We start from the raw sequence: 25,290 nt of genomic DNA, 5'->3' as shown, positions 1-25,290 counted from the left end.
AGACTCCCTGCGATTTTTTTGTGGGGATACCTTAAGAGTAAGGTGTACAGCAACCGACCCGCCACCCTGAATGATCTGAAGGCCAATATCCAGCAAAAAATTGAAGCGATAACTCTAGAAACTTGCCAACGCGTTATTAAAAATTTTAGGGCTCGGCTTGAGGAGTGCCAGGAAAGAAATGGGGCACATTTGGACAATGTAATTTTTAAGACATAAATTTCTCAAGTTTTCTGTAAATTTTAAGAATAAATTTGTTACAATTGATCAACGGGTTTTTTTTATTTAATTTTATAAAATTAACAACTTTCTGGAGCACCCAGTACTACACAATTGATACACTTAATGCTACTTACATTACATTCTTTAACATCATGGGGTCCACTACACTTTGCACACACTTTATTTTCTTTACACTCTTTCAGTAAATGACCATACCGACAGCACTTGAAACACCTTCGGATACCATATTCGTTGAAGACAGGACAACGGTTCCAACCAATGTTCATCTTCTCTTTTTCAATACGTGGTGGCATTAACTTCCAAGATCATATTGAACTTTTTGCTTACGATTTTAGTTTTTCTCACAATTTGAACGTTTCGGTTTGGAGATTCTGGAACATTATTTTCACACAACAAAATTCCATTATCTGATAGGTTGTACTCGGACTCGTTAATGCCTACCGCACCTTAATCCTGTGCTCTAAAAGTTTTGGTACCTCAACACTGTAGTTGTCACCCATGTTGTTCTGGATCTGCGACTGAATCGAAGTTAGCTCCTTCTCATTAACGCCGCCACTATTAGTTTCTTTACCTAGCGATAAAGCGGCTCCAATAACAGTAGGATTGACTTTCTTACTCGAATCCTCATTCACTTGCTTTACGTCTTTCTCCGGACACTTTTGCTTTACAATCAAAACTTTGCTGTAATTTTTAGTGCCTATTGCTGCAGCATAATTATGACAACTTGGAGTTCACACTTGATGGGACTGTTGACGGCTTATGTTAGGAATTCCCGTAATTATGTATGTATTATTGCTTAAAATATGGGACAACGCATTTATATATCAACTATTAAGTTTATCAATCAGTAATACAATCGTCGCCCTGTTATACCGGCGTTTATGTTTATATTTTTTGTTTAGCTTTGGGCACAGATGTAAATAGCTCCGCACTTAGTGCGTAAATTTATCCTGTTAAAAATACAAAAAAGCGCTATGTTTTAGACTCTTTAATAGATATGATAAAAGTTTTTGGAGTGCCCAGGCGAATTATAAGCGATAGGGGTACTGCGTTTACATCCAATAAATTTAAATCGTTTTGTAATTATCGGGGAATAACTCACTACCTGAATGCTGTGGGGTTGCCACGGGGAAATGGACAGGTTGAAAGGTACAATCGGACTATCTTGGATTCCTTGTCACCCATGGGAGCTGACTCAGAAGACGACGACTCGGACAAAAATGTCCTTAATATTCAATTGGGGCTTAACGGGACAGTGAATAAGGCACTAGGGGCGGCTCCGCGTGAAGTTCTGATGGGCCATCGCTTAACGGGACAACTTGCATTTGTACCCGAGGAAGTTGCGAAGGACATTGACGTTACCGCGTTACGGCAAAGGGTGTGTGATTATTATCCGGTTTATCAGGCACGCCAAAAAGAACATTTTGATGCGCGGCGTCGGGCTCCTGATAAATATCAAGTGGGAGAGTTGGTGTTGATACGGATAGCATCCTCACAGGCTATAGGGTCCAGTAGGAAATTATTGCCGAAATGGCGGGGACCTTTTAGGATCTGCAAGGTGCTGGGAAATGACCGGTATGAGGTCAGAGACATCCCGGGAATGACCAGATCACAGACTCCGTATGTAGGAGTAGCTGGTATCGACAATATTAAGCCTTGGATCCGGTTGTAAGGGTAGCAAAAGGTGAGAGGTATCTGAAAAAGGTCCAAGAACTTATGTTAAGCATATTTCATCTTGGGAGCCGAGTATATTTGGTACCTTGGTATACTTGTGTACATTTTCAGAGATAAGATAGGTAAAGGTATGCTGGAAATGGCCCGGTGAATTAGTACAAGGTATGGTATGATGTTCTGTAGCGGTCGAGTTGAGGTTGAGCCCGGAATAGGGACCTTGGTATAGTCCCGGTATTCCGGATTGGTTCTGGAGCCTCTGGTATAGCTCGTACATTTCCAAGGGCTAGATTATTAGTCTAGCGCGGGCCCAAATAGCTATAGCGTGTTATTTGTGTACGTACATTTTACCCATTTTTATGTTACTCTTGTTGTTATTTTTCCTTGATTATAGTATTATTTATCCCCGAATATTTATTTTATTTGCCTGGTTATTTTCGAGGTTATTTTATTCTTTTTATTACCCTTACATAAAGAAAATTAACCTTGAATAACCGTGAATATTTACCCCTTAATATTTATTTTAATATAGCACATTTTTCTACGGTTACAGATTGAATACAACAACATATTATTTAGATATTTACAGATATATATAAGCTTATAAAGTCCTTTTCAGGAAATTATAAAGACAAGTACAGGACGAAAGCTGCTTCCCGTAACATAATAAAAATTATTTAGATTATTTGATCTACATATTTTTTTTCAACATTTTATTACTGCCCCCGAATCTATAATTTTCTTATATCCCGTTTTTCTGTTATACTCAGGTCAAGCTATGGTACTGTAGAGTGAGGTCACTCTAAAGTCAGGATGGCCGAATGTTATCACCACTTGACGACAAGAACCAGGCAAAATCTTTAAAACCATTAGGAACTAGGGCAACTTGAACCCAAATGAGGGACACTTGGGTTTTGGCCTGAAAAGGGTGCACTTGTCGGATACAGAACCCTATTTTAAAAATTTAAATCAATAACAATATCTGCTCTGTCTTGTATGCACCATCACTAAATGCAGAGGGATCCATGTCGATTTTCTCAAATGAAAACCGCGCGTATCGTCAACATTAACACACTTTCCACGATAATACTTAGCACACCTGGAACATTGTATTATCGACTTAATGTCATCAAATACTAAATTACATTTAGCCCAATTACTTCCTGGATCACCGTCATCTGTATAGTACGTCCTCCAGCCATTATTATATTAGTTAATCACAATTTCAAAATCACCCCGTATATGAAATAAATATAAGTTACTTCAGACAAATACTGCTTACAATAGAAAACCCGTTAATGTAAACATTGTAATAATCACGTACGTGCACTATATTTTATGTTATACTTATTACACAAATTAGAGAAATAAAAATTGAATTTTACTGATTTATGGCAACCGTGATAAGTCAATACTTAGCTTGAAAGATGCAAAATGTTAAAAGACTTCTTTTGATATAAATTATTAATCAAAAACTGTACTTTAACCCTCTGAACACGCGAAAAACTATGGATCACCTATCATACGTGTTTACTGCTTACGAACTAATACACTTTTGACATTTGAAATTTGACACCTCTAGACTTTTTTTTTTACTGGGCTAATTGAAGCAAAAAGTGTACGAAACTGAATCTGCATTGTATTGGATTTGAATTTATGAAAGTTGTTAGGGACTGAAAACGTCGATAAAGACTGAAACGAGGAGGAAAATAAAATAAGGAAATGTGTGATTGTCATTAAAACCGGTCGGGAAATAGGCCCGGAAAATGAGCTGTTTTCGCACATTTACAAAAAAAATTTGAAAGCTCTTACCGGTCGATTTTCGTGTTTTCTCCGGACATGATCGACTAAACAATGAATTTTCGAAAATTCTTGCATCAAGCCCACTACTAGTAGATTATATTACCCACTGAACCACATAAGTAAAATTACGTGAATTTTTACCTTGCGCAGCCTACGCCCGTGACCAAATCGAGAATCTCGATTCTTATTCACGCCCAAGATAGAATATATAGTTACGGGGCGGCCAAGGAAAACTTTTTCACTTTTTTTTGACCATATACAGGGCGTCCCATTCAAAAGACATGCATACTCGTCAAAAGCACATACGTGAAAGTACCGTTAAAATGCCTAATGTTCAGTTTTGATGTTCGGTTTAAGATGGCGCACGTTTGTCATTTTTGCAACTGTCATTTGTTAAATCGGCAAAATTGTCGGTACTGATGATCAGTGTCAAATCCACATTGGGCAACCGAGGCTCACACACCGTAAATCTATTAATGTTCGGGCTGATATCGTGGAAAATAAAGTAATAGGTCCATACTTTTTCGAAGAAAACTTAACAGGACAACGCTATTTGAATTTTTTCTTCAAGAAGATCTTATCCCTGCTTTGGCCCAGACGAACAAGACCAGACAGTGTTCCCAGGAAGATGGATAGGACGAAGAGGGCCAATAGAGCGGCCGGCCAGGTCACCAGACCTAAATCCCTGCGATTAACGATAATCAAAGACATCTATTTTTATAGAGCTTAGAGCTGAGCTATTATAGTCGTCCTAGCGAGCAGATAAAATATATACCTCAAAATTTGGGCGTGGCATCTTAGAATAACAACCTTGCAACATCTCCTCCTCCGCTTTATTAAAAATCAACAAAGTCAAATTACCTTCGGAAAACATCACTCTTGAAACCCTCACGTTCCCTCCTCAATCCGTCGCAGCAAATATCCGGTAAAGTCACCTCACCATCAACCTCTCTAACCCTCCTCTCGGCAACCACGGTCGCTCGGTTTCCCACTATCAAGGGCAACTTGATCCGCCCCTCTCCTTGCCGCCCCTCCAGCCTCCTCACCACTTTACTCACCACCGTCTCGTCCAACTGCAACAGTCTGTCGCACTCCCACACCGAAATGGCGAGCATCACGTTGCTGTGGTCCGTTTTCAACTTACGGCCCTGCGCTATCTTGTCTATTAGCTGAACGGTCCTCGGGGTCACGCTAGCTGAGAGAGCTGAGCTCGTAGCTGACGTAGCTGACGCGTTCTTACTTGACACTGCAGTTTTTGTAGCTGAGTCGTCGCAGTTCTCTTCTGAGTAAGAAACTTGTGATTGAAAGTTAGCTGTGTTGTCGCTGTCGCTGCACCAAACTCTTCTCTTCTTCTTCGGCACCGAGTACTCTTCTTCTTCTTCCTGCAGGAGAAAGTGTCCTTCTTTGTGGCCGAAACGCGGTAACTTCTTCTTGGTGCTTTCTATAAACTTCTGCGCCGCTATTTTCAGGATTTCTTGGCGCTCCTTGCTGCTCAAACGTCCGCTTGTTTTCTTACGAGTGAACTTGGCGAAGTGTCTGGACGGGCAGGAGGATATGCTCCGGATGTCCTGGCAGGTTTTCCGGAAGTCCGCGCTCTCCGACTCGAACACGAACTTTCTCTGGAAGAAGAGCGGTTCCAGGTCCAAGGAGAAACTTTTGGCGGGGTGGTTCAAGGGCAGTTTGAGGTCGGAGAGGCTCTTTTTTAACTGGGGGGTTTTATTGGACAGTTTTTCAGTGTCCCTGGTTACTTTTACGGTGGTGTCAGATTGATAGAGGGACAGCAGGTTCTTGGTGGAACCGCTGAGGCCTAAAGTCTCCCTTTCCTGAGGCTCCAACGGGGCCTCCAGAGCTCCCTCAGGCAATTCTCCCAAGGCATCAGGAAGAGATTCACCTTTGACCCTCTTTGACTTTTTCTCGAAAACAAGCGGTTCTAGGCACGGAGCCTCCAGGTTCAAAGGCACTTTGAGGTCAGAGAAATTTTTTTTTAACTGAGTGGTTTCATTGGACAGTTCTTCAGTGTCCTTGGTTACTTTTACGGTGGTGCCAGATTGATAGAGGGACACCAGGTTCTTGGTGCAACCACTGAGGCTTAAAGTCTCCCTTTCCGGTGAATTTTTCTGACTTAAAAGTTCTTCGTGGGCCTCCAGAGCTCCCTCAGGCAATTCTCCCAAGGCATCAGGAAGAGATTCATCTTTGACCCTCGACTTTCTCTGGAAAACGAGCGGTTCTAGGCCCAGGGCCTCGTGGTTCAGGTCAGAGAAGCTCTTTTTTAACTGGGTGGTTCCTTTGGACAGTTTTTCTGTGTTCCTGGTTACTTCTAAGGTGTTGCCAGATTGATAAATATACACCAAGTTCTTGGTGGCGCCACCGAGGCCTAAAGTCTCCATTTCCTGTGAATTTTTCTGGCTTAAAAGTTCTTCGTGGGCCTCCAGAGCTCCCTCAGAAAGAGATTCACCTTTGCCCTCACAGTAGTAAAAACTGGGATCCTCCAAGGAGTCTTTTTCCGCCGCAACATCCTCCTTATCCTCCCCCATATCTTCTTTTTGTGCAAAATTAGTCTCAAACCACTCGGCGATATTGGCCCCGCCCTCCACAACGATCTCTTTAGTCACAGAATCGTCGTAGTCGAGCTCGGCCACGCCCTTGAGGCGTGCGTTCAAGTAGGACCCGCCCCCCTCGAACTCCTCAGCGAATTCTTCCGGGGGACTGAGTATTATCAAGTCATCGGGCGGTCTGGTGTATTTTTTTAAAATGTTCCCGACACTTTTGAACTTCCTCGTAGGGATTTTCGTGGTCGTACGTTTGCCAACGTTGTCCAAGACGTCAACGTCTGTGGAGAGCACCTTGAACACGTCACTTTTCGACTCGACAATGACGTCCAAATCCGCTAGGGTTTTTTGTTTGGCAACCCTGTTGAGTTCTTTACGCACTAGCACGGGTTTCTTTTTTTTATTATTATTATTATTATTAAGGGTTAAAGTGGGGGGATCCCCCGTGCTCACGACCGTATCTTTCCACGTCACCATGCGTTTGTCAGTGTTGCCAATAGAGGACACTGTCAGTTCCTCGATTGCGGCGTTAATGTCGATCGAGTTTAGTTTGTTTTGGGGTAGTGGGGCGCGTTTGGTTTGGAAACTGTCGGGGGATAAAGGAAAAGGGGTTTTAGGGGCGCGGTTCAAAGCAAAGGGCCGAAACTGGTAAGGAGAAGGGAGAGGAGGAAAAATCGAGAAAGTAGTATTTCGTCATTTATTCCAGGCAGTTGAATCGAGTTTCCGAGGAAAAATAAGGGAAGACCCAAAAAAGCCCTTTTCCGTTCTCCCTACAGTTTACAACCAATTTCCAAATAAAATTTGTAAAACACAATACCTTCTGACCGACTCCGCCTTAGGGGAGGGACTCCCGATGACAGGTGACGCGTCAAAGTTCAACGTCATACTCGCCCTCTCGTACTCCGGAGCGCAACGTTTCCTATCTCCGTCGCACTTCTCCCCCGCTCCTCTTTGGGGTTTCTTCGCTTTGGTTTCCGGGGTTTTTTCTGGAAGAAAACAAAACAAAACAAACTACAAATCCAGAGGCACATCGTATAGAGCTCCGATCGGGGGAGGGGGGCTCTTACCGACGTTGACGAGACTCTTGGGTTTCCGGATACTGGGACCTCTGGATAGTGACGAGGTCAAATTGACGGTGGACGAGGCGTTTCGCGCCACGGGTTCGGGACTCTGGGGGCCGCTCGACGAGTATTTTTCCCTCACCAAGGTCCGTTTGGTTTTGTTTAGGGGGGCCCTAAGTTGGGGTAAGAAACCAGTTCATATGCCGAAAAACGTTATATTATTTATTTTGTAATTAGTCGATTGTTTACGTGGGAAAAAAAAAAAAGTTCATTGGTGCGGGTGGGGTTTGAACCCACGCCCTTAGAGTTCATGGGCTTTCACAAGCAGGAATAGGGGGAAACGCAGGTTCGAATCCTACTGGGGGCAAATCACTTTTTTATTTTTTTTCTGTTAAATAATTAAAGATTCGCATGGAAATTAATTAATTTACTGAAATAATTAATTTTTAATTTGCACGAATTGTTTAAAATCGGCCAGGAACTATGGAGATGTGGGCTCAAAGGCTGACGACTGCAAAATACTTTTTTATTAATTTATATTAAATGTATTTATTTTTTATATGTAAATTGTTCTGAATTTTTTATTATTTATCGAAATTAATTAATTTCATAAGAATTAAACATATTTTTCTAAGAATTCATTAATTTTATTAACTATTTGAGCAAAAAAAAAATAAAAAAAGTTAAATGGAGTCGGTAGGATTCGAACCTACGCTCCTAGAGTTCAGACATTCACAAGCAGGTCCGGGAATACCAGAGGGCGCGAGTTCGAACCCTACTGAGGGCAAATAACTTTTTTTATTTTATTTTTTACCTAAATAATTAGGATTCTCATGAAAATTAATTAATTTACTAAAATCATTAATTTTTAGACGAATATTTTCACTTTGTGCGAATTAAATTAAAATTATTACAAAAAGGTCAAGAGGTGTGAGGGTGTTGGTTCAGAACCTAACGAGTATGTAATTGTTTTTTAATAAAATATTTAATTTTTATATGTAATTTAGTTTTGAGAAAAAAAAAACCTTAATTTTGGAAAATTTATTAATTTTTTTTTTTGGTAATTTTTTATTGAAAATTATTTTTTTTTGTGAACAATTCATTATTTAATTGAAAAAAAATAAAAAAAGTTAATTGGTGCGGGTGGGGTTTGAACCCACGCCCTAGAGTTCATAGGCTTTCACAAGCAGGAATAGGGGGAAACGCAGGTTCGAATCCTACGGGGGGCAAATGACTTTTTTATTTTTTTTTCGGTTTAATAATTAAAGATTCATTCATTTAAGATAAAAAAATAATTAATTTTTAATTTGCACGAATTATTAAAATTGTTTAAAATCGGCCAGGAACTCTGGAGGTGTAGCTAGGCTTAAAGGCTGACGACTGCAAAATACTTTTTTATTGATTTTTTAAATTTATTTATTTTTTATATGTCAATTATTCTGAATTTTTTATTATTTATTCAAATTAATTAAATATTTCATAACATATTTTTTCTAAAAATTCATTAATTTTAGTAACGTTCGTTTTATGTATTATATTTCAGCAAAAAAAAAATTAAAAAAGTTTAATGGAGTCGGTAGGATTCGAACCTACGCTCCTAGAGTTCAGCCTTTTACAAGCAGGTCCGAGAATACTGGAGGGCGCAGGTTCAAATCCTACTGAGGGCAACTGAATTTTTTATTTTTTTTTTTCGGTTAAATAATTAAATATTCATTGCATGTAAATTAAGAAATTTAATAAAATAATTAATATTTGGATAAATATTTTTAATTTTTGTGTAAAGTATATAACAATAATTATGTAATTTAATTTTGAAAAAAAAATCTTAATTTTTGAAATATTTATTTATTGAAAATTATTATTTTTTAAAGTGTGGAATCGAAAAAAAAAATAAAAAAGTTAAACGCAGTCAGTAGGATTCGAACCTACGCTCCTAGAGTACAGACATCAGTCACAAGCGGGTCCAAGAATACTGGAGGGCGCCGGTTCAAATCCTAGTGGGTGCACAACTTTTTTAATTTTTTTCTTTGCTAAATAGTTAAATATTTCCATGGAAAATCTTTAGTATGTGAAAAATTTACAAAAAAAATTCGCGGTCAATAAGATTTAAACCTACACCATTGGTGTAGCAATTTCAATTGACCCATAAATATTGATCATATTTTTTTTATTAAAAATTAACTAATTATAGTAACATTAATTAATATATAAATAAAAAAAAATTAACCGCAGTCGGTAGGATTCGAACCTACGCTCCCAGAGGGAATCTGATTTCTAGTCAGACGCCTTAACCGCTCGGCCACGACTGCTCACACTGAATTAACTCTTATGCTCCAATACGCGTCCCACGGTAATCAATATACAGGGGGTTCCAAAAAAGTGTTTTCTATTTTTTTTTTAATTTAAATCCTTACCTATACTTAGTCCTAGCCTCCAAGCGCTCCTTGGCCTGCTGTACGCTAGCGGGCGACCGATGGATCCTGGACTTCCTCTCCTTACACCACTCCACGTGCCTATCGAAGGCTTTAGGGCCGAAATGTCTTTCGCACGACGGACACCGTTCGTTCTGGCTACTAGAGACGGTCAACGATGTGGTGCTTCTCGGTTTCGGGGTGGGCGAAGTGGGCATTTTACACGGCGGGACCCCTAAGAAACACACCCACCCAACAAAATAAGACGCACATAAATCAATTTTAGGAGAGAAAATAACCTTTTGCTGCCCGGATGGCCGTCACCAGTTCCAGGTGTTTTTCCTTCCACTTGCTCTGGCGCGGTTTCACTTCCGGCACCGGTTCCTCTTTTTTCTTTAGGTACGTCGGCTGATGGAAGTCCGCCAAGTCTGTGCCTGCCACCTAAAAATAACCTCAAACCTCAAAAGTGTCTAAAATAATTGGGAGCCAATTATTAATTATTGCAATGCTCAGGCTCTTTTGCTCATATCTCCGAAACCAAGAGAGTTAGAGATGTGAAATTTGGAACATAGCTTCTTTAAAGAAATTCATTGGACACCTATTTCAGGATTTTCCCCAAGAACTCTTAAAAATAGAGATATTAGTCTCGGAAGTTGAACAAAAAAATGTATAAAAAAATTGGGATTCCTAAGGACAAAGTGCTCATATCTCTGAAACCAAGAGAGTTAGAGACGTAAAATTTGGAACATAGCTTCTTTAAAGAAATTCATTGGACACCTATTTCAGGATTTTCCCCGAGAACTCTTAAAAATAGAGATATTAGTCTTGGAAGTTGAACAAAAAAATGTATAAAAAAATTGGGATTCCTAAGGACAAAGTGCTCATATCTCTGAAACCAAGAGAGTTAGAGACGTGAAATTTGCCACATAGCTTCTTTAAAGAAATTTATTGGACACCTATTTCAGGATTTTCCCCAAGAACTCTTAAAAATAGAGATATTAGTCTTGGAAGTTGAACAAAAAAATGTATAAAAAAATTGGGATTCCTAAGGACAAAGTGCTCATATCTCTGAAACCAAGAGAGTTAGAGATGTGAAATTTGCAACATAGCTTCTTTAAAGAAATTCATTGGACACCTATTTCAGGATTTTCCCCAAGAACTCTTAAAAATAGAGATATTAGTCTTGGAAGTTGAACAAAAAAATGTATAAAAAAATTGGGATTCCTAAGGACAAAGTGCTCATATCTCTGAAACCAAGAGAGTTAGAGATGTGAAATTTGCAACATAGCTTCTTTAAAGAAATTCATTGGACACCTATTTCAGGATTTTCCCCAAGAACTCTTAAAAATAGAGATATTAGTCTTGGAAGTTGAACAAAAAAATGTATAAAAGAATTGGGATTCCTAAGGGCAAAGTGCTCATATCTCCGAAACCAAGAGAGTTAGAGATGTGAAATTTGGAACATAGCTTCTTTAAAGAAATTCATTAAACACCTATTTCAGGATTTTCCCCAAGAACTCTTAAAAATAGAGATATTAGTCTTGGAAGTTGAACAAAAAAATGTATAAAAAAATTGGGATTCCTAAGGGCAAAGTGCTCATATCTCTGAAACCAAGAGTGTTAGAGACGTGAAATTTGGAACATAGCTTCTTTAAAGAAATTCATTGGACACCTATTTCAGGATTTTCCCCGAGAACTCTTAAAAATAGAGATATTAGTCTTGGAAGTTGAACAAAAAAATGTATAAAAAAATTGGGATTCCTAAGGACAAAGTGCTCATATCTCTGAAACCAAGAGAGTTAGAGACGTGAAATTTGCCACATAGCTTCTTTAAAGAAATTTATTGGACACCTATTTCAGGATTTTCCCCAAGAACTCTTAAAAATAGAGATATTAGTCTTGGAAGTTGAACAAAAAAATGTATAAAAGAATTGGGATTCCTAAGGGCAAAGTGCTCATATCTCCGAAACCAAGAGAGTTAGAGATGTGAAATTTGGAACATAGCTTCTTTAAAGAAATTCATTAAACACCTATTTCAGGATTTTCCCCAAGAACTCTTAAAAATAGAGATATTAGTCTTGGAAGTTGAACAAAAAAATGTATCAAAAAATTGAGATTCCCAAGGACAAAGTGCTCATATCTCTGAAACCAAGAGAGTTAGAGATGTGAAATTTGGAACATAGCTTCTTTAAAGAAATTCATTGGACACCTATTTCAGGATTTTCCCCAAGAACTCTTAATAATAGAGATATTAGTCTTGGAAGTTGAACAAAAAAATGTATAAAAAAATTGGGATTCCTAAGAGCAAAATGCTCATATCTCTGAAACCAAGAGAGTTAGAGACGTGAAATTTGGAACATAGCTTCTTTAAAGACCTGCGGTGTCCTGGAAGCAACCATTCCTGCTTCCTTTGCCTCAGGTCGCTTATCCGGAAAACTTGTGAGAGTGATTGATTGACTTGACTAAAGTGATTTAGGCCTGTCAGCATCCTGCTGACCCTGTCGAAGGTTTTTGAGAGGATTTTGGAGGGACAAATAAATCTGCATGTAGGTACAGAAAAACAGTCTACTCCCTGCTTATCAATCTGGGTTTAGAAAGGATCACAGTTGCGAGAGACTGCCCTGTTGAAGGTCCTCCTGGATTATTCAACGACAGGGTAAACCACTGCTGGTTATCTTGTGATATCTTGGTTTCAGTAGCAGTGCCTGTAGATGGCAAATAATAAAAACAGTTTATTTAAATTTGTCTTATAGAATCCTGAGGATGATCTTATAGAGATTGAAACGTCAACCAAATATAATATAAATCGATCAAACAATCGAGCAAGCTTAAAAACTGAGGTCAAGAGAAATGACTCTAATTATTATTATTATTATTATATAAAGTGCTGTCACTCACCCGTTGCTTTAGTGAATCGAAAGGTTTACGTTTCTTGGTGGCGTTTTTCTCGCAGACTTTTTCATGCTTCTTAAGCGGATTCGGTAGAAACGTCCTGCCGCACACATGGCAGGGAAGTAGGCTGTGCTCTTGGATTATCAGTTCTGAAACAATCGTCGATTGTCAGTTTGTCATCTGTCAAAGGTGTCAAGTGTCAACATTTGACAGATGTTATCTGTACTCTGTAGTGTCTGAATTATGTCTTGAGAGTGCTTATAGAAGTCCAAGGACTTTCGGGTCAAATCCTAACCATTGCAAATTACCTTTATATATTATGTAAATTTATTTATCTGGTATTTAGTTAAATTTTTTTTATTTAGTGGTTTTTATGTAATTAATTAATAAAAAAATTATTTCTATCTACGCCTACGCACAGACTTCGATTTCAACTATTTCTTACATAATTTTTCCGAACAAATAAATAACAGCTGTCATATGTCACCGTGAAAAAATTAAATTTTTACTAAAAAAAAATCTAAGTACGCCCCTGGCGTCAGACAGAGGACAACTGACAGATGAATTGTCCGTCACTCATCAAGTTGCCTTGACGCAATTGACGTTTTTAAACAGGGGCGCACTAAGTTTTTGTCTTATTAAATAAGAGATTGCTTAATTATTTCCTTATCACTTGTGCTTCTAATGATTTTTTGCTCGGACCCATAGGAAAAAAGTTTTAGTTGTCACGTATCCCAAAAATTCAATATTTTAAAAAAATTTCAAAAAATTATTAATTATACCCTAAGCCAAACCCAAATACCAAATTTCATTCAAATCGGGCAAATACCAAAATTACCACATAAAATAATAATACCCATTAAATCCCGATTAGATTTTTTTTTTATCATTAGGACCCACTGTGTTGTAATTTTTGTCTAGCAAAATGCCTTGTATAGACCACTGTGTCGTATGAATATTATAATAATAATACACGGAAAATGCTAAAACGTCAAAACGTTGCGAATTATCAGGGCTAAAAGAACCCGATTTGGTAAAAGATATGCACATATTCGGATTCTCCTGAGTCTCTTGAATAATTCCGTATCAATTCCAGGAAGTTCTGAGCTATTTTAAGCATTTTATCAATGAAATTCGGGAGCAGGTCCGAGCCGATTCATCCACGTTGACGCCATGTTGTAAAATCGCGCGTAGACGTCAAAATCGACCATTTTCAGACAATGATTTCGGGTATAAAAAAAGGTTTTTACCTTATGATTTGTACATGAAAAAATAGTATAAAGCCTTCGGAACAGTTTAACGTCAATTCTGGATCGATTCAAATCGGTTTTAGTCGTTAAATTTCGATTATAAAAAGGGTCTTATTTTAGGTGGAAACGGGCGAAAATCGCCGGTTTCGTTGCCATGGAGACGCGCACTTGTTGGGTGCTAGACCACATTAGTTTTTATACCATGATCGTCCGGCCCGGGGGGGGGGGTACCAATATTCAGCTGACCGATTTTTTGAGAGACCTTTCATGGAAAATTGCATTTTCTTGGAAAATGGTGATATTTGAAACAAAACGGTATTTAGTGGATTATAGCCAGATAAATTCCGCGTGTTTGAGGGCAAAAATGGTCTTCGTATGCGGTATTAGGCGTCAAAGTCAAAAAAATAGTGTAGAGCAAAAACTGCTCTACGTAGATGATTGTAGAGTGTGTCGAAAAATCGGTTTTAAAAGGTTCTTTAAATGCTCCAATTGAATGAATTCTCTAAGTGCCGCCACTAAAAAGTTATTAATATTTGAAAAAAAAAAGCGTAAAAAAGGGTATTTTCAAATTAACACTGCTCACCCTGTATAAACGATAGCGTTAAACTTAATACACCGTTTTATTCGAAAAGGATGCAGGTTTAATTAATCCAAATGATTTTTTTTTAAATTTTGCACCATAAAAATTTCACAGAGAAAAAACCAAAAAAAGTTAATTTTTTCAGGTTTTTTTGATTTTTCTCCTAAAAAAAACATTTTTTCAAAAAAAGTCCTTAATAAAAATTATAGTTCTCGATGAGGCGCACATATCTTTTCTGAGTCACTATTTCCGGGAAGATATCGTTAAACCGTCAGAAGGGCTAAAATATCACACATATCTGAAACTTTGAGCGTTAAAAAAAATACTTCCCGTACGCTGAGAATAACCAAAAAGTATACAGTCCATCTAGAGATGGGGTCTAATCGACCGACGACGATTTGAGTTCTAAAGCTTCCCCCTCCTAAATAAAAAAAACAAATGAAAAATTGTAGTCGATAGAGTTGTAGCCTCATATATCTAGATTATGAAAAGGTAAAAATCACTTCTCTATCCTAAATAGAAAAAAAGTTATAGGCACTTTTATCCGACGAGTCCCGAGGTCGTGCGAAAACTCCCAAAAAGAAGCGGCTCTCTATAAGAACAACGAGGGGAAATTAGAGTAAAATCGGACCACCAGACATAGACTAGTGATTTATGGAGTAAATTAATTCTATTAAATCATGTTATTCCTGTCTACTAAAAATCGAAAGCAGAATTGCTTATTTGTTTTACATCCATTTGAATTTCATAGCTTCTTTCTATTTAAAGGACAGTAGCGGATCAATTTGTTGACAATTTTGAATCAATAGTTTAGAACTTAATAAAAACTATACTTTATGACCCAACTGCCTGGAATCGTAAGATCAAAATTCAATTAAAGGAAAATCTCCAAAAAAAGATGGATGGTTTCATTATATCCTTACGCTTTTGATATTTTTTTCTCGCAAAGAGATTTGACATTAAAGTGAATAATTTTTTTTTCTTAAATTTCTTTTTCTGTATAAAATAAATTAATAAATAAAAAAAAAACAATTTTTCGACACAGTCTACAATCATCTACGTAGCGCAGTTTTAGCTCTACACTATTTTTTGACTTTGACGCTTAATACGATACGGGGTATGTACCGTTATCAACTGTCAGTACTGGACGTCGTTCCGATATTTGTTTCAGTTTACTGATTCAGTACTGAATGACGTCATAAATGCGTCAGTGACGTCATTAATCTTTACTGGATTGACTGGGGATAAAAGCTACTACTGTAGGTACAGTAAAATAGTGGGGGAATGTCAAAACTGTCAGAAGTGTTGTCTAACTTAACTTAAAAAGCTCTCATACAACGCACTAGCCTGTTTGGGCTCTTTCGTATTCTTCCGGTGTAAATTCAATGTGGTATTCAAAATTATTTTCTGCGTCTATTATTCTTACCATCCTGCTTTTTTCAGTCATATTTATTTTATTAACAAATGTGGTCTGGTTTTAATAAAGCAAAACACCGTACCGGAAAACAAAACAGAAACAGGTAATTTGGTTTTATAGGTTATGTTGTAGTTGTGAAAACAGTGCTGAAAACTGTTCCTTTTTTGGAGCAAAACAGCACGCTGTATAAAATCGGAACGACAAATTACAGTAAAATCAGCACAGTAGAATCCTGTACTGACAGTTGAAAACGGTACATACCCACGATAATTAAAAGCTTTATTTTATTCACACTAAAAGCCTTTTTTTATTCAAATATTACCGCCATTTTCTATGAAAAACCCCCCTACAATCATCCAGTACAAACCCTCGACACCACGGGTTGAGCTGTTTATTACAATAAATTAGTGGTCCAGCATCCAATGTACAGGTATATATAGGAGGAAAAGATCTGTGTCAACAAGCCTATGACCGCGTCTCCATGGCAACGAAAACAGCGATTTTTGCCGAGAAAAGACCATTTTTATAATCGAAATTTAACGACTAAAACCGATTGGAATCGGTCCAGAATTAATGTTAATCTGTTCCTAAGGCTTTATACTGTTTTTCCATGTACAAATCATAAGGTAAAAACCTTTTTTTATACCCTAAAACATCGTCTGAAAATGGTCGATTTTGACGTCTACGCGCGACTTTTACGGCGGTTTTGACAACATGGCGTCACAGTGGATGAATCTGCTCGGACTTGCTTCTTAATTTCATTGATAAAATGCTTAAAATAGCTCAGAACTTCCTGAAATTGGTATGGAATTATTCAAGAGACTCTGGAGAATCCGAATATGTGCATATCTTTTACCGAATCGCGTTCTTTTAGCCGTGATAATTCGGTAAACGTTTTGACGTTTTACAGTTTACCGTATTTTATATTATATTCATGCGACACAGTGGTCTATACAAGGCATTTTGCTAGACAAAAATTACAACACAGTGGGCCCTAATGATAAAAAAAAATCTAATTGGGATTTAATGCGTATTATTATTTTATGTAGGAACTTTTTTGGTATTTGCCCGATTTGATTGAAATTTGGTATTTGGGTTTGGTTTAGGGTATAATTATTAATTTTTTGAAAATTTTTGAAATATTGAGTTTTCAGGCCACGTGACAATCAAAATTTTTTTCCTATTTGTCCGCTTTGGTTGAAATTTGGTATTTGGGGCTTATTTAGGAAATAATTATCGATTTTTAAAGACCAACTCAACCCCTATTTAACACGTTCACTGCCAAGCAAAATTTGCAATTATTTCACTAGCGCCACAGAGGTAGGGACCAAGAAAAAAAAAGTTCTCCTGAAGCCACTTTATCTATAGTCAAAGGCTTTTAGTTATTATCACGTCACCTGCAGTTAGTTTTTTTCGTAGATGTCATTTTTATGTCAAAAATGACAGAAAATGTCACGCGGTCTGCGTGGAAGTAACTTTTTTAATCATATGCGCCAACGGTCTGCTGTCTTTCTAATTACATTTCAATTAAGTAAACGTTTCAGACGGTCGATAGGTGGTTTTTGTTGATATTTTTGTTTGTACTTTGCGTTTCCATAATGTCCAAGAAACGTGCTTGGACGCAAAAAGAGTTACAAGACGAAATGGATCAAATTATGGGAAACATAGCAGATGGATGGGGATCAGAGGATAATGGTGAGAGAAACTTATCTTTATTCCGTAAATCGTGGATAGTCGTGCTGCTTTTTTTGTAGTGGGTAGATTAAGTTATTATGATATAGGTATAGAAGATAGAACAATTAAAGCCGTTTAACGAATTATTATTTTTTAGGCATAAGAATAATGAAAAGATCGATCAGTGTACTGGAAGGCGGTCCAGGAGCGCCTGTAAACCTGAGTAGACCGTGACCGAATTTCTTGTCAAGAAAAACATTCCAGTGGTGCCGCACCCTTCGTATAGCCCTGATTTAGCACCGAACGACTTTTTTCTTTATCCCACTGTAAAAAAGGACCTGAAAGGAAGGCGTTTTCCCTCCGGAGATGCTGCTTTAGAGGCGATTTTTAAGCACACGACTAAGAAGACCTTCGAGGACGCGTTTTTGGAGTGGCAGCGGCGCTGAAATAAATGTAATACGTGACGAGAAGCGTTTGAGTCTTTATTGAACAGCCCTCGTATAATTGCCATTTTACGATAAAAATTAAAAAAAAAATCGATATAAAATCCTTTTTGTCCTATACGAATGCATACTGTTATGGGACATACATTTTCTCCGATTCCGTGATGGCTAGAATCAATTCGTTTTAACATGCAGACACCTGGTAATATTCCCGAGAACTTTTATTTGAAACAAAAAGTGGTCAGGGTTATAGTTTATTTAGAAAAAAAGAAAAACCATTCGGACATAGAATAAGAGAAGATAAATATGAAATACATCGGTTTGTTATCAAAGAAAAAATTCAAAAAGAGAACAAAAAAAAAAGTCGTTTTTGGGTATCGTGGCCATATCCAGGTATATTTATTAAATTCGTGGTTTGACCCGAATCAGTGGCCAATTTCCCTGAAAATTTATTCTTCAAATCTTTTCATCAAGGCCAACTCGATTATTTATTTTTTTTTTATATTTCCATAGAAACTTATTGCACAATGTTTGAATACATTTCAATTGTACTATTATTGACCATAATTATTATTCCGTGAAGTATGCGAAGGTGCGGTTACATGTAGTAATAATAGGTTATAAAAATCCAATTTAAACGTAAGTGGCTATTTTTAGATTTTTTAATGCGCTCCTTAAGGGACTAAGAACAATTTTTTTTTTTTAAAGGGGGATCAGCCGCTTCCGCATTTAGACTTCCTTTGAAGATTAACACGCGTGTTTACGTTCCCTCGGCAGGTACTTTCTTATTGTACTTTTGAATATTAATAGATTGTCGGTGGGACGGGATAAGGATCTCCCTAAGACACGACAGACATAGTAAAGAGGTTTATAAATAAATATCATCCCGGGCATAAAAATTACAAGAAAAAAAAATGTATTCGCTTTAATAACAAAATATCAACAATTACAAGTTTTGTTGTCACATAAAACCTGTCCACTCTATAGTTTCCATGAGAGTTTTTGATTTATGTAAGTGCAAAAATATTAATTAGTTTGTTTTTGGAGGTTTTCCTTTAATTGAATTTAATCTTACAGGCAGTTGAGTCATAAAGTATAGTTTTTATTAAATTGTAAACGGTTGATTGAAAATTGTCAACAAATTGATCCGCTAGTGTCCTCTAAATAAAAAGAAGCTATGAAATTCAAATGGATGTAAAACAAATAAGCAATTCTGCTTTCGATTTTTAGTAGACAGTAATAACATGATTTAATAGAATTAATTTACTCCATAAATCACTAGTCTATGTCTGGTGGTCCGATTTTACTCTAATTTCCCCTCGTTGTTCTTATAGAGGGCCGCTTCTTTTTGGGAGTTTTCGCACGACCTCGGGACCCGTCGGATAAAAGTGCCTATAACTTTTTTTCTATTTAGAATAGAGAAATGATTTTTTACCTTTTCATAATCTAGATATACGAGGCTACAACTCTATCAACTACAATTTTTCATTTGTTTTTTTAGTTGGGAGGGGGAAGCCTTAGAACTCAAAAAAAATTTTTTGCTCGATTTTTTCCGCGAGCTTCGCAACGGTTCTTTGGATTTTATGAAATTTAACGGGTCGAATAGACCTCATCTCTAGATGGACTGTATACTTTTTGGTTATTCTCAGCGTACGGGAAGTATTTTTTTTTAACGCTCAAAGTTTCAGATATGTGTGATATTCTAGCCCTTCTGACGGTTTAACGGTATCTTTCCGGAAATAGTGACTCACAAAAGATATGTGCGCCTCATCGAGAACTATAATTTTTATTAAGGACTTTTTTTGAAAAAATGTTTTTTTTAGGAGAAAAATCAAAAAAACCTTAAAAAATTGACTTTTTTTGTTTTTTTCTCTATGAAATTTTTATGGTGCAAGATTAAAAAAAAAATCATTTGGATTAATTAAACCTGCATCCTTTCCGAATAAAACGGTGTATTAAGTTGAACCCTATCGTTTATACAGGGTGAGCAGTGTTCATTTGAAAATACCCTTTTTTACGCTTTTTTTTTCAAATATTAATAACTTTTTAGTGGCGGCACTTAGAGGTTTCATTCAATTGGAGCATTTAAAGAACCTTTTAAAACCGATTTTTCGATACACTCTACAATCATCTACGCAGAGCAGTTTTTGCTCTAGACTATTTTTTGACTTTGACGCCTAATACCGCAATGGCTATGCCACATACGAAGACCATTTTTGCCCTCAAACACGAGGAATTTATCTGGCTATAATCCACTAAATACCGTTTTGTTTCAAATATCACCATTTTCCAAGAAAATGCAATTTTCCATGAAAAGTCTCTGAAAAAATCGGTCAGCTGAATATTGGTACACCCCCCGGGCCGGACGAACAAGGTATAAAAACTAATGTGGTCTAGCACCCAACAAGTGCGTGTCTCCATGGCAACGAAACCGGCGATTTTCGCCCGTTTCCACCTAAAATAAGACCCTTTTTATAATCGAAATTTAACGACTAAAACCGATTGGAATCGGTCCAGGATTGACGTTAAACTGTTCCTAAGGCTTTATACTGTTTTTCCATGTACAAATCATAAGGTAAAAACCTTTTTTCATACCCGAAATCATTGTCTGAAAATGGCCAATTTTGACGTCTACGCGCGATTTTAATTACAACATGGCGTCAACGTGGATGAATCGGCTCGGACCTGCTCCCGAATTTCATTGATAAAATGCTTAAAATAGCTCAGAACTTCCTGGAATTGATACGGAATTATTCAAGAGACTCTGGAGAATCCGAATATGTGCATATCTTTTACCAAATCGGGTTCTTTTAGCCCTGATAATTCGCAACGTTTTGACGTTTTAGCATTTTCCGTGTATTATTATAATATTCATACGACACTGGTCTATACAAGGCATTTTGCTAGACAAAAATTACAACACAGTGGGTCCTAATGATAAAAAAAAAATCTAATCGGGATTTAATGGGTATTATTATTTTATGTGGTAATTTTGGTATTTGCCCGATTTGAATGAAATTTGGTATTTCGGTTTGGTTTAGGGTATAATTATTAATTTTTTGAAAATATTTGAAATATTGTGCATATGTATATAATTTAACAAATATTAAAACATACTCAAATTCGTAAGCGGAGCTCTTATCACGTCATGGTTCTGTGAAGCATGATGCCCCAAAAACCGTAGACTCAAAGCTTGTCAGAAATATAACGCGGTGGGTAGCGTTGTCGCTCAACAATCTTCAATGGTTATTTCGACTTGAATTGTATTTAAAAAAACTTTCTACTGATCAAAATTAAGGAAAATTTCTACTGGTCCCAACTGATGAAGCCTACTCTATATTGAAAAAAATCGCAATAGTTCAAGGCCGTTAAAGTTAAAGCGAACAATATTCCTTGAAAAATGTATTACTTTATACCTAGTTGTCCGATTTTGCTAAAATTTCCCCTATACCTTAAAAAAATAATATTATCCCAAATATTCATGATTTTTACCGAATAAATCTTCCAGGAGCGCCTATACTAACAAAAATAATTTTTCTTTTGTGAAAAATCGAAAAAATCATTAAAGTTCACACAGTAAAAGACGGCATATAACAGGAGCGCTCGGACTAAACAAATTAACTTATATTTGTATATTACCACCTTATATATTTTAAATATTCAATTATTCCATAAATAAAAAAAAATGTTTGACGTGCACTGGTTTGCATCGTGACAACTAACGAGACTTCAGTTTAATACAAGCTAAAGGGAGACGGACCATAGCGGATTCCTGTGACCGTCAAAAGTTCGATCGAACTTTAAAGAAAATATAAGTTAATAATAATTTTGAGATTTTCTGTAATATCCCGTTTTTTCTACTGTCTGGACTAAAGAATATCCAGGAAAATTGTTTAAAGAAAGTAATTTTATTCAAGGGTTTGAGCCTAGTGGAGTCGAAAGTTATTCTGCCTATGTAACATATTTTCTGCTTGAGTTATTTGGACAGAATAGGGGTTTTTGAACGTCTAGGGGAAATTGGAGCAAAATCGAACAACTAGGTACAAGCTAATAAACTTTTCAGTAGAATAATTTTTTTTCGTGTTAGTGGAAATTTGATTAAAAGCGGACAGCCGGGAATAAAGTTGTAATTTTTTTAGTAAATTTACGAATAAAATACCTTTTGCTAACTTTGACGACCTGTAAAGGTTTCTCTATTAAACCTATTGGGATAAAATATTTTTTCCCAATATAGAATAGAGTTTCTTTAACGTTTAGGGGAAATTTGAGCAAAATCGGACAACTAGGTATGCAGTAATACATTTTTCAAGGGATATTGTTCGTTTCAACTTTAACGGACTATAACAAGTTTTCTGCTTGAACTGTTGTGACAGAATACTTTTGCCAGTATAAAATAGGGTTCTATTAACATCGAGGGGAAATTAGAGTGAAATCGGACTAGCAGAAATAGAGTAGTATTTTATTTAGTAAATTTACGAACAAAATTCCATTGTCAACTTTGACGGCCTGTAACAAGTTTTGTTAAGGTACTTCTATTAAATGGAATAAAATATATTTTTTCCAGTCTAGAGTTTCTTTAACTGGTAGTACTCAATTCCTGGCTGTCCGATTTTACTCCAATTTCCACTAAGCAATAATAAACTCACATTCTACACGAAAAAAAATATTTTGTACCAATAGTTCAAACAGAAATGTTTTTACAGGCCATCAAAGTTAATAGGCACATTTTTTTTTTGAATATTTATTACTCGATACCTAGTGGTCGGATTTTGCTCTAATTTCCCCTAGGCATTAAAAAAGCCTAACTGTACACGGAAAAAAATATTTTATCCCAATACGTTTAATAGAAAAGGCTTTACAGATCGTCAAAGTTCACAAACGCATTTTTTTTGTAAATTTACTAAAAAATTTAGTACTCTATTCCTGGCTGTCCGATTTTGCTCCAATTTCCACTAGGCATTAAAAAAGCCTAACTGTACACTGAAAAAAATATTTTGTCCCAATACTTTTAATAGAAAAGGCTTTACAGATCGTCAAAGTTCACAAAGGCTTTTTTTTTTGTAAATTTACTAAAAAATTTAGCACTCAATTCCTGGCGGTCCGATTTTACTCCAATTTCCACTAAGCAATGACAAACTCACATTCTACACGAAAAAAAATATTTTGTACCAATAGTTCAAACAGAAATGTTTTTACAGGCCATCAAAGTTAATAGGCAAATTTTTTTAAAATATTTATTACTCGATACCTAGTGGTCAGATTTTGCTCTAATTTCCCCTAGGCATTAAAAAAGCCTAACTGTACACTGAAAAAAATATTTTGTCCCATACTTTTAATAGAAAAGGCTTTACAGATCGTCAAAGTTCACAAAGGCTTTTTTTTTTGTAAATTTACTAAAAAATTTAGCACTCAATTCCTGGCGGTCCGATTTTACTCCAATTTCCACTAAGCAATAACAAACTTACATTCTACACGAAAAAAAATTATTTGTACCAATAGTTCAAACAGAAATGTTTTTAGAGGCCATCAAAGTTAATAGGCACATTTTTTTTTAAATAATTAGTACTCGATACCTAGTGGTCCGATTTTGCTATAATTTCCCCTAGACATTAAAAAAGCCTAACTGTACGCTGAAAAAAATATTTTGTCCCAATACTTTTAATAGAAAAGGCTTTACAGATCGTCAAAGTTCACAAAGGCTTTTTTTTTTGTAAATTTACTAAAAAATTTAGTACTCAATTCCTGGCTGTCCGATTTTACTCCAATTTTCACTAAGCAATAACAAACTCACATTCTACACGAAAAAAAATATTTCGTACCAATAGTTCAAACAGAAATGTTTTTACAGGCCATCAAAGTTCACAGGCACTTTTTTTTTGAATATTTATTACTCGATACCTAGTGGTCAGATTTTGCTCTAATTTCCCCTAGACATTAAAAAAGCCTAACTGTACACTGAAAAAAATATTTTCTCCTAATACTTTTAATAGAAAAGGCTTTACAGATCGTCAAAGTTCACAAAGGCATTTTTTTTTGTAAATTTCCCAAAAATTTAGTACTCAATTCCTGGCTGTCCGATTTTACTCCACTTTTCACTAAGCAATAACAAACTCACATTATACACGAAAAAAAATATTTTGTACCAATAGTCCAAACAGAAATGTTTTTACAGGCCATCAAAGTTAATAGGCACATTTTTTTTTTGAATATTTATTACTCGATACCTAGTGGTCGGATTTTGCTCTAATTTCCCCTAGGCATTAAAAAAGCCTAACTGTACACGGAAAAAAATATTTTGTCCTAATACTTTTAATAGAAAAGGCTTTACAGATCGTCAAAGTTCACAAACGCATTTTTTTTTGTAAATTTACCAAAAAATTTAGTACTCAATTCCTGGCTGTCCGATTTTACTCCAATTTCCACTAAGCAATAACAAACTCACATTCTACACGAAAAAAAATTATTTGCACCAATAGTTCAAACAGAAATGTTTTTACAGGCCATCAAAGTTAATAGGCACATTTTTTTTTAAATATTTATTACTCGATACCTAGTGGTCCGATTTTGCTCTAATTTCCCCTAGACATTAAAAAAGCCTAACTGTACACTGAAAAAAATATTTTGTCCCAATACTTTTAATAGAAAAGCCTTTACAGATCATCAAAGTTCACAGAGGCATTTTTTTTTGTAAATTTACTAAAAAATTGAGTACTCCATTCCTGGCTGTCCGATTTTACTCCAATTTTCACTAAGCAATAACAAACTCACATTCTACACGAAAAAAAATATTTCGTACCAATAGTCCAAACAGAAATGTTTTTACAGGCCATCAAAGTTAATAGGCACATTTTTTTTTTTTATATTTATTACTCGATACCTAGTGGTCCGATTTTGCTCTAATTTCCCCTAGACATTAAAAAAGCCTAACCGTACACTGAAAAAAATATTTTGTCCCAATACTTTTAATAGAAAAGGCTTTACAGATCGTCAAAGTTCACAAAGGCATTTTTTTTTGTAAATTTCCCAGTAATTTAGTACTCAATTCCTGGCTGTCCGATTTTACTCCAATTTCCACTAAGCAATAACAAACTCACATTCTACACGAAAAAAAATTATTTGTACCAATAGTTCAAACAGAAATGTTTTTAGAGGCCATCAAAGTTAATAGGCACATTTTTTTTTAAATAATTAGTACTCGATACCTAGTGGTCCGATTTTGCTCTAATTTCCCCTAGGCATTAAAAAAGCCTAACCGTACACTGAAAAAAATATTTTGTCCCAATACTTTTAATAGAAAAG

The 25,290-nt window shown here is 36.2% G+C and overlaps 1 protein-coding gene and 1 non-coding gene across 6 annotated transcripts in view; both read right to left on the bottom strand.

The window, feature by feature from the left end:
* Positions 1–25,290, bottom strand: part of LOC126747093 (uncharacterized) — a 49,698-nt gene that overhangs the window by 18,191 nt on the left and 6,217 nt on the right. For all 5 annotated transcript variants that reach the window (XM_050455587.1, XM_050455586.1, XM_050455588.1 and 2 more), the window contains exons 2-7: positions 12,634–12,776; positions 10,035–10,176; positions 9,739–9,970; positions 7,331–7,497; positions 7,081–7,249; positions 4,576–6,849 (exon numbers count right to left, since the gene is read on the bottom strand). In XM_050455587.1, the coding sequence (XP_050311544.1) occupies positions 4,576–6,849; positions 7,081–7,249; positions 7,331–7,497; positions 9,739–9,970; positions 10,035–10,176; positions 12,634–12,776 (3,127 nt within the window). The remainder of the gene's footprint in view (positions 1–4,575; positions 6,850–7,080; positions 7,250–7,330; positions 7,498–9,738; positions 9,971–10,034; positions 10,177–12,633; positions 12,777–25,290) is intronic.
* Trnas-aga (transfer RNA serine (anticodon AGA)) lies at positions 9,552–9,633 on the bottom strand. The gene has a single exon. It is a non-coding gene; the product is annotated as a tRNA-Ser (tRNA).

The sequence above is a fragment of the Anthonomus grandis genome, chromosome 18, assembly GCF_022605725.1.
Source record: "Anthonomus grandis grandis chromosome 18, icAntGran1.3, whole genome shotgun sequence".
NCBI classification, from domain to species: Eukaryota; Metazoa; Arthropoda; class Insecta; order Coleoptera; family Curculionidae; genus Anthonomus; species Anthonomus grandis.
The sequence above is the reverse complement of the archived record's forward strand: the minus strand, read 5'-3'. Positions and strand labels throughout refer to the sequence as shown.